This window comes from Camellia sinensis, chromosome 14 (genome assembly GCF_055761805.1).
Source record: "Camellia sinensis isolate YWXY chromosome 14, ASM5576180v1, whole genome shotgun sequence".
Taxonomy (NCBI): domain Eukaryota; kingdom Viridiplantae; phylum Streptophyta; class Magnoliopsida; order Ericales; family Theaceae; genus Camellia; species Camellia sinensis.
In genome coordinates, this window is record NC_138974.1 from 132,024,406 (window position 1) to 132,033,682 (window position 9,277).

Here is a 9,277-nt window from a genome sequence, read left to right on the forward strand (position 1 = left end):
CATTTTTTTTTATCAGAGAAATATTATTAATAAGAAGTAACATAAATGCTTTTAACCTATGTTCCAGTCCCCATTGCCTCTCAGTGTGGCGCCCTTGCGTTCCCCTATTTCAGCTCGTTGGTTCTAAAATTGGGGAAGCCTTACCCGGCGCTGTGGTCTGGCTAAGTCTGGCACACCCTTTTTTTAAATACCAAAAAAAAAAAAAAAAAAAAAAACATATACAGGAAGAGAGTAATGAACTATTATTGCCTCAAAGTCAAGCATCCCAACTACATAAAGACACATAAAGCATATATTATCGTCATGGACGGAACAATCATCAAATGATTTTTGTTTCCCCACATGGCTTGCACATGTTCAATTATAACGTCATATCTGCAAAGTTCATTGTCAACCAGTATATAATTTAGTAAATTATATTTTAAAATTTAAAAAAATTATAATTTTTTTAAAAAACAATTTTTTATTGGACAATATCACATATTCACATTTAAAATTTTAAACAAACGCATTAAGAAAATTTAAGGTAACTAATGTTTTGATTGATTGGGTGAATAACAATTTTTGAAAAATATTTTCTACTTTTTTTGGCGTTTGATACCAAAAAAACAAAAAAATAATCAAAGTAAAAAAAGAAAAAGAAAAATCATAGTCAACTAAGAATTATTGGACCAAAAAATATTTTTCCCTTATAAAAAATTTCTAAACCAAAACTTTATCAATGCCATCACCACTTGTACAATTACTGGCAATTAATTTTAAAGTCATAACAAAATATAAGAAAAAAAAATTAAAAAAAGTTTTTCATGGAAATTATTTTGGGTGAAACACCAATAAATCTCAAATTTTGATATGATAAACCATTTAGTCCTTCCTTTTTTTTATAGCTTGAAAAATCCTACGTGAATGTCAATTACGTTAAACCCCTTTAAGTTAGCACTAGTTTTGTATTTGGAAATGGGTAGTTGTGGGTTTTTACTGATGTTGTAGTTACTAAAATGCCCAAAAGTATACTATACCATTTTTTTGGTTTTCCTTCCATCCCGAAATTTCTGGTTTCCATCAAAATGTTGTTGATTGGATTCTCATTATGTGTGATTGAGACGTAGGGATTATCAATGTTGATCGGCGAATATTCATCCCCAAAATAACATTTCATCCCCGAAAACACGTTGCATAGCACCCATCAAAATCCTAGAAAAAAAAAAGAAAAAAAAAACCCTTTAAGCACATTCGTGAAGGTGATTCGGCGTGGTTTTTGAGGGTCCTTGAACTGTCACCATCCGTCGGCCGTAACATTGGCGAGTTAACATCATCAGTTCATAACGGTATTGTGGGTGTCTATCACGACCCAAACTCCCTCCCTCTAGATTTAGCGTCGTAACCGGCCAATAATTAAGGGATTACCGAAGGCCTCTGACTTAAAAATCATAATAATAGAGGGGATGCGGAAGAAAATATACAAAATACAACGTCCAATGAGCTGTGCAGACATAGATGGGACAGAAAATTTTAAAACTTTATATACGTACACATAACGTCATAATTACAGTAGTCTCACGTCATATTCATTATAGATAATCAAAAGGGAACTTAGCCCAATATACAGATAAATAGAAAATTTTCTTATAATCCAAAAGAAAATACGTCTTATACGTTCACAAAACATGACCACTCGACTCTTTCCAGAACCTCCTCGGGAGGCACAAAGGGTGGCCGACAAAACAGAAGTCCAGGCGATCAACTCCGAGCTTGGTCACGTGCCTGGTCACCTACATACTTAAATAATAGAGTGAGCGGGAACCCAGTGAATAATAATAGAGTAAAGGGTTTTAATTGAATAATGTCCCACATCTGATTCAGAAAACAAATTTCATATCAGAAACAGATTCATATTTTTCTACAGAAAACAGAGTTCATGCTTAATCATACATGGCACATCCATTAGTATTAACAGAACAGATACAGACATATACAGAACATATGATGGTTATGTATAACCAGTTCCTGAAAGGAACCTCCGTATCCGGTTAACAGATAACAGATATGTTAAGCTCCATGTTAGAGGCTCCGGTACAGGTAACAGATAACAGATATAATAAGTTCCATGATGGAACCTCCGATACCGGGTAATAGTTCACAGATATCATATGATGCTAAGGATGCCACAAATCCATGTCAAAAATTAGACAATCATCATTGTGCAAAACATAACATTTCAAAAAACAGATCTTATTTCATCATATAGAAAATAAATAAAGTTGAACATAACTTTATTAAGTTATTATTCACAAATGGCTCTACAAGAAGATAAACAAAGCAGACAAATCAGATAGCTCACGACGCGTGACCTATACAACCATAACAGATACACATTTTGAACCACACACTTGGATAATACTTAGCTTGTTTCATTACATTCTTAGTGTGTTTCTAGGTTTTTATCCTCAATATTATGTCTTAAATATGGCTTAGGAATGTCTAGGATGCAAAGAAGATGCCAAACCATGTTGTTCAACAGCTAGGTAAATTTGCTAAAAACAGGCTCCTCGCTCGAGTGCAACTTTCTTCGCTCGAGCAGGTGTTCAAAAATATGAGTAGTCATTCGAGCGCAAATTCTTTCACTCGAGCAGTCTGCAAACTTAGCAAAAGTACTGGTTGCTTGATTTTTCCACTCGACGCGCGCTCGACGGTTGCTGGAGCGTGAGACTGATGTCTTCGCTCGAGCGCAACTCTAGTCGCTCGAGCGGTCTGCAAAAATGGGTAAACTTTTGGAAGCATGTATTTTACGCTCGAGCCAACTTTTGGTCGCTCGAGCAGAGGTGCAAAACACAGAGGTGGTGTTTGGGAAGTTTGGGACTTAGGTTTTTTTTGATTTTTTTTCACAATAAAACAAATTTTTTGCAAAACCAAAAAAAACACATCCAAACAAAATATCACATCCAACCCCATAATCATTTCACTTTTTCTCTCACAAACATCACATCCAACCACAAAAAAACCCAACTATCTTCCCAAACACAAAAAAAAAAAATTCTCCAATAATATCCTACAACTAAAAAAAACCTACATAAAAACTCACTTCCCAAACACCCACAGAGTGGTCGCTCTAGCGCAAGATCTGTCGCTCGAGTAGAGAGGCAGAATCTAGAATTTCCAGATTGCTGTGCAAGATGCAAACCATGAGTTTTAAGCTTCAACATTGCTCTTTTGGGCCAAAAACTCAAGAAAACATTTAGAAACTTGTAGGATATCATGAATTAAAGATCATGTCGCAAAATCAAGGCCCAAAAGCATGCCAATTATGTAAAATCAACATTGGTATGTCATGAACACAACATGCATAAAGTGTCTTGGCTTCAAAGCTTCCAAACTTGTTCCAATGAGGTATTAAAGTGCAAAATCACAATGAGCTCCCAAAATAGATCAAAAATTAGTTCTTGCATGTAAGAATTTGTTGAAATCAAACCTCAAAACTCATGAATTATGCATACAATGCATGACTTGATCTCAATTCTAGCTCTCAAGCTTAATTCTCATGTTAGACACTAAAACCTCTTGAATCTATGGTTTAATTACCTCAATTACATAGCTAAGGGTTAAATTCTTACCTTAGATGCCTTAATTCCCTTGAATTCTAGCAAGCCTTGCTCAATGCTACCAAATTCTTTTAATTTCCCTAGCAATTCCTAGCTTGATCTCCCTTCACCTCTTCTGTCTCTGTCTCTCTGTCTCTCTGTCTCTCTCTCGTTTTTGTCTTTTAAAAGATGAGGAATGGAAATGTAAAGTGTATGCAATCTCTCTCTCTCTCTCTCTCTCTCTCTCTCTCTCTCTCTCATTTTTGTCTTTTAAAAGATGAGGAATGGAAATGTAAGGTGTATGCAAGGTGTTGGGGTGTCCTTATATAGGCTTGGTTAGGGATTTAATTAAACTCAAGTTAATCAATTGACATTAATTATTCTAATTTAATTTGTTCCAAATCGAATTTCAATGAAACCTATCATAAATTCCTAAAAATTACAAGTAACACATAAATCAAGTTAATTCCACATTCTGTGGCCGATAAGCCCTTCAATTCACAGAACTAAGTAGAAACACAAACAGATGTTCTACGATAAACAGGCAGGAACACAAATAATGAAACACACATGCAATTAATTTAGAATTTCATCTTAATTACTCATTAAGCATTCTTAATCATGGTTTAACAGCTAATCATAGGTCGGGGTTATTACAGTATTCTCTCCTTAAAAAAGTTTGGTCCTCCAAATTCGAATTACCTTCGTTTTAGAATAATGCCGGGTCTAGACGGAACAAATCTGGGTATCTCTTCATTATATCTTCTTCGGTCTCCCAAGTCACATAAGTCCCTCCATGGTTTTGCTAATCAACCTTCACCGATGGAATTTCTTTGTTCCTTAGTCTTTTGATTCGGCGATTAACAATCTGTATTGGCCGTTCTTCATAAGTAAAATCATCTTTCAGAAGCACATGAGTTGGTTCAAACACATGAGATACGTGAAAAATATTATACATATGCTCCATGACCGGCGGTAAGGCTACCCGATACGTCACCGAATTGATTTTCTCAAGGATTTCATATGGTCCAACGTATCTTGGTGCTAACTTGTCTTTCACTCCAAACCGCGTTTGGCCTTTCATTGGGGTTACTTTAATAAACACGTGATCACTGACTTCATATTTTTTGTCTCTTCTTCGGACATCTGCGTAACTCTTTTGGTGGCTCTGAGCAGTTTTCAATCATTGCTAAATTAGTTTCACCTTTCCATTTGTTTCTTCCACAAGTTCCAGTCCTAGCAATGGTCTATCACATACCTTAATCCAACAAATTAGAGAACGACACTTCCTACCATACATTGCTTCATAAGAAACCATTCCGAAGCTTGAATGATAGTTATTGTTATACACAAATTCAGCCAAAGGTAGATGAGTCTATCAATTTTCCTTGGAAGTCTAACACACACATCCGCAACATGTCTTCCAATGTTTAGATGGTCCGTTCAGGTTAACCGTCTATCTGTGGATGATACGCACTACTTAGTCTTAGTTCACTCCCCAAAGCCTGTTGTAGACTCTGCCAGAATCTCGAAGTAAACTTGGGATGTCTGTCAGATACTATAGAAACTAGAACTCCATGCAATTTCACAATCTCATTTACATACAAATTAGCCAACTTATCCACATTATACAAAGGTTTGAGAGGCAAAAAGTGGGCAGATTTATTTAAACGATCAAAAATGACCCAAATAGAATCCATACCTCAGGAGGAGCGAGGCAATCCCATAATAAACTCCATCGTAATGTGCTCCCATTTCCATTCTGATATTGGAAGTGGTTGAAGTAATCCAGCAGGTCGTTGATGTTCAGCTTTAACTTGTTGGCAATGCAAACATCTAGCCACATAGTCAGCAATACTTTTCTTCATTCCAGGCCACCAGAAGTTTTACTTCAAATCTTTGTTCATTTTCATATTACTCGGGTGCATAGCAAATTTGGAATTATGGGCTTTGGTCATAACACACTTCCTCAGTTCAAAACAATCTGGTACACAAAGCTTACCCTGAAAGTTTAACACATTATTCTCAATTACAAACCTTGGGCTTGGTTTTGAGTCAAGCTCATCTACAATCTTTTTCAGAAACTCATCGTCAAGTTATTTCTCTTTAATTTCTTCAATTATTGCAGGCTGAGCGGAAATGGCAGCTAGGATTCCACTATGTTTACGCAACACAATTTCAATCTCATTTCTTTCCAATTCATGTAGCAGTTCTCTTTGACTGGTAAGTAAACATGACAAATTGCCAATGGATTTTCGGCTCAAAGCATCTACAACGGTATTGGCTTTCCCTGGATGGTACAAAATCTGCAGATCATAATTTTTAGTCAACTCTAACCATATTCTCTGTCTCATGTTCAGTTTTTTTTAGTGAATAAATATTTTAGGCTTTTATGATCAGTATACAGAGCACAAGTCACTACATACAGATAATGGTGCCAAATCTTTAGTGCAAAAATCACAGCTGCAAGTTCAAGGTCATAGGTCAGATAGTTCCTTTCATGTGGTTGGAGTTGTCGCGAGGCATAAGCAATCACCTTACCATTTTGCATTAGTACACATCCCGAACCTATATATGAAGCGTCACTGTAAATTGGAACCCATCAATACCATGAGGCAAAGTCAAAATTGGTGCAGTTACTAACCTGGTCTTTAGTTCTTGAAAGGTCGACTCTCGTTCATCAGTTCAATACATTTTTCTGCATCAACTGTGTCAATGGCATGGCAAGTTTGGAGAAGTCTTTCACAAATCTTCTATAATAGCCAGCAAGCCCTAGAAAACTTCTAACCTCTGATACATTGGTTGGTCTAGGCCAGTCCACAATAGCTTCAATTTTCTGTGGGTCGACATAGATACCCTCCTTGTTGATTACATGTCCCAGAAATGCTACATTGTCAAGCCAGAATTCACACTTGGATAATTTTGCATACAATTTCTTTTCTCTCAGAATCTGTAAGGTAGTTCTCAGATGATTTTCATGTTTTTCCCCGCTTTTGGAGTAAATCAGAATGTCGTCAATAAATACAATGATAAATTCATCAAGAAACTGTTTAAACACCCTATTCATTAAGTCCATAAATGTTGCAAATGCATTGGTTACCCCAAACGACATTACCAAAAACTCGTAGTGGTCGTATCTAGTTCGGAAAGCAGTTTTCTCAATGTCTTCTGCCTTAACTTTCAATTGATAATAGCCCGATCTAATGTCAAGTTTGGAAAACACTTGGGCTCTCTAGAGTTGGTCAAACAAATCATCTATTCGGGGTAATGGATATTTGTTCTTCATGATTACTTTGTTTAACTCCCAATAGTCTATACATAGTCTCAAAGATCCATATTTCTTTTTGACAAATAAAACTAGAGCACCCCACAATGAAGTGCTCGGGCGTATAAACCTCTTGTCTAACAGTTTTTGAAGTTGAGTTTTCAATTCTTTCAATTCAAAAGTCGACATTCTATATGGGGTTTTGGAAATTGGTTGTGTTTCGGGTACTACATCAATGGTGAATTCAATCTCCCTATCAATCAAGTCCCCAGGCAATTCATTCGGAAACATATCAGGAAATTCACAAACAATAGGAATAATTTCCACATTAGGTTTATCAAAAGTCTTAGTCAAAACACAACACATATAACCCCTACATCCCTTCCTAAGCAATTTAACGACTTTCATGGCAGAAATCAAGTATGGAGGAAGAACTACCACATTCCCAACAAATACAAACTTAGGTAACCCAGGTGGACGAAATACAACAGATTTACTCACACAGTCAATAGATGCACAGTACTTCATTAACCAGTCCATATCCAATATGCAGTTGAAATGATCAATTTCCAAAGGTAATAAATCAACATATAATGTCATGCTACCAATCACAATTTCACATGCTGGATAAACATACGTGCATACCATAGAACCTCCAGATGGTGTAGTTACAGATAACAAATAATTCATAGGTTCTGATGGTCTAGTTAATTTTCGAGAGAAAGCATGCGATACGAAAGAATGCGTAGAACCAGAATCTATCAGTACACATGCATTTTGAGCACAAACAGGGAGTATAACTGACACCTCAGCTTCGGTGTTCTGCACATCACCAGGCACTACTACAAAAACTCGGCCTTGCCTCAAAGTTTCTCTCCCAATATTGGCTCTCGCACTTGTTCTAGCTGCAAAAGCGGATCCGGCTGAACTTGCTGTAGGACGGTTGGCACTATCAGATCTAAGTGGGCAATCTCTCACTACATGGCCTATCTCGCCGCATTGGAAACAAGCACCGGATGCACGGTAACATACACCCTTATATTTCCTTCCACAATCTGGACAAATTGGTATAGACCCACAGCTCTAACTTGAACTACTTGTAGACCTCGTGTTTTGCTTTTTGTTTACAAAAGAACGGCCTTTTTTGAAACTGTACCCCTACCGTTTACCCTTCCATTATGTTGTTGGCGCTTTAGCTTATTTCTTTGCTGCCAGATTAGCTTTTGCCATCAATACTCAGTCAAGCACATCCACATATGTAGGTAGCTTTAGGACACTTACCTGATCAAATACATCTAAATCCAATCCACCCTCAAATTTCTGAGCTTTTTTGTAGTCCATATCCACCATATGAGGAGCAAATTTAGTCTCAGACTCGGCTACGGACATGTTGCCTTGCTTGAGTTCTTGGAATTCAGAAATCTTTCGATCCCAGAAGCACTGAAAAAAGTACTTGTCATAGAAGATCTCATTGAATTGAGCCCATGTCATATTCCCATTACTATTTCGAATTAACAACCACCACCTTTGGGCTTCACCTTTCAACGTATAGGTGGCCAAGAGAACCTTCTGAGTCTCGGAGCAAGAAAATACCTCGAATAATTTTTCCATCTCGAGTAACCATATCTCTACCTTTAATGGTTCAATACCACCCAAGAAAGTCGATGGTTTCATCTTCATGAACTTCTGAGTTAAATTTACAATGTCATTGTTATCCGGTTCAGCTTGGACTGAAGGAGGCAGTAAAGGCAGAGGTTGTTGTCTTTGCTGTTGTATCATTGTTTCAGTTAGGGCTATGAGCATCTATTCCATTCAACTCATTCAAGCCTCTGAAGATCCCGCTGCATCATCACTTCTTGCATTTTTTATCACTATAGGTAAACAAAACAATAATAAACATAGGCAAATAATTCTTTTCATAGTGTTCGGAACATTCAATCCCAGTTCATTCGTTTCAATTTCATGTGTTCATGTTCAGATTTAGTTTTCTCATTTACAGAAATGTACACACTTACTCTCACATGCTGATAAAATGTCCCTAATTCTTTTCTAGGACATCTTATAGCTCATATGAACTCGTGTGTGCGGTATAACTCGTGCTCTGATACCACTCTGTCACGACCTAAACTTACCCCTCTAGGTTTAGCGTTGTAACCGGCCAGTAATCTAGGGATTACTGAAGGCCTCTGACCTAAAAATCATAATAATAGAGGGGTTGTGGAAGCAAGTATATAAAATATAACATCCAATGAGTTGTGCAGACATACATGAGACAGAAAATTTCAAAACTTTATATATATACACGTAACGTCATAATTACAGTAGTCTTACGTCATATTCATTACAAATAATCAAAAGGGGACTTAGCCCAATATATAGATAGACAGAAAATTTGCTCATAATCCAAAAGAAAATAAGTCTTATACGTTTGCAA

At 36.7% G+C, this 9,277-nt stretch overlaps 1 protein-coding gene across 1 annotated transcript; it reads right to left on the reverse strand.

Moving 5' to 3' along the window:
- Window positions 1–5,674: 5,674 nt before the first annotated feature.
- On the reverse strand, window positions 5,675–8,622 carry LOC145807300 (uncharacterized). The gene is made up of 5 exons (XM_082905271.1): window positions 8,125–8,622; window positions 8,006–8,063; window positions 6,897–7,898; window positions 6,271–6,464; window positions 5,675–5,884 (listed from the first exon to the last, which is right to left on the reverse strand). The coding sequence occupies exons 1-5, from the start codon at window positions 8,620–8,622 to the stop codon at window positions 5,675–5,677; spliced, it is 1,962 nt and encodes a 653-aa protein (XP_082761397.1).
- Window positions 8,623–9,277: the final 655 nt, after the last annotated feature.

Coding starts and splice junctions, on each gene's coding strand:
- LOC145807300 (XM_082905271.1), bottom strand. CDS start 8,622: ATGATACAACAGCAAAGACAACAACCTCTGCCTTTACTGCCTCCTTCA. Junction 7,899..8,005: donor ACATAATGGAAGGGTAAACG/GTAGGGGTACAG, acceptor CAATTTGTCCAG/ATTGTGGAAGGAAATATAAG. Junction 5,885..6,270: donor CACAGTTGATGCAGAAAAAT/GTATTGAACTGA, acceptor TATGATCTGCAG/ATTTTGTACCATCCAGGGAA.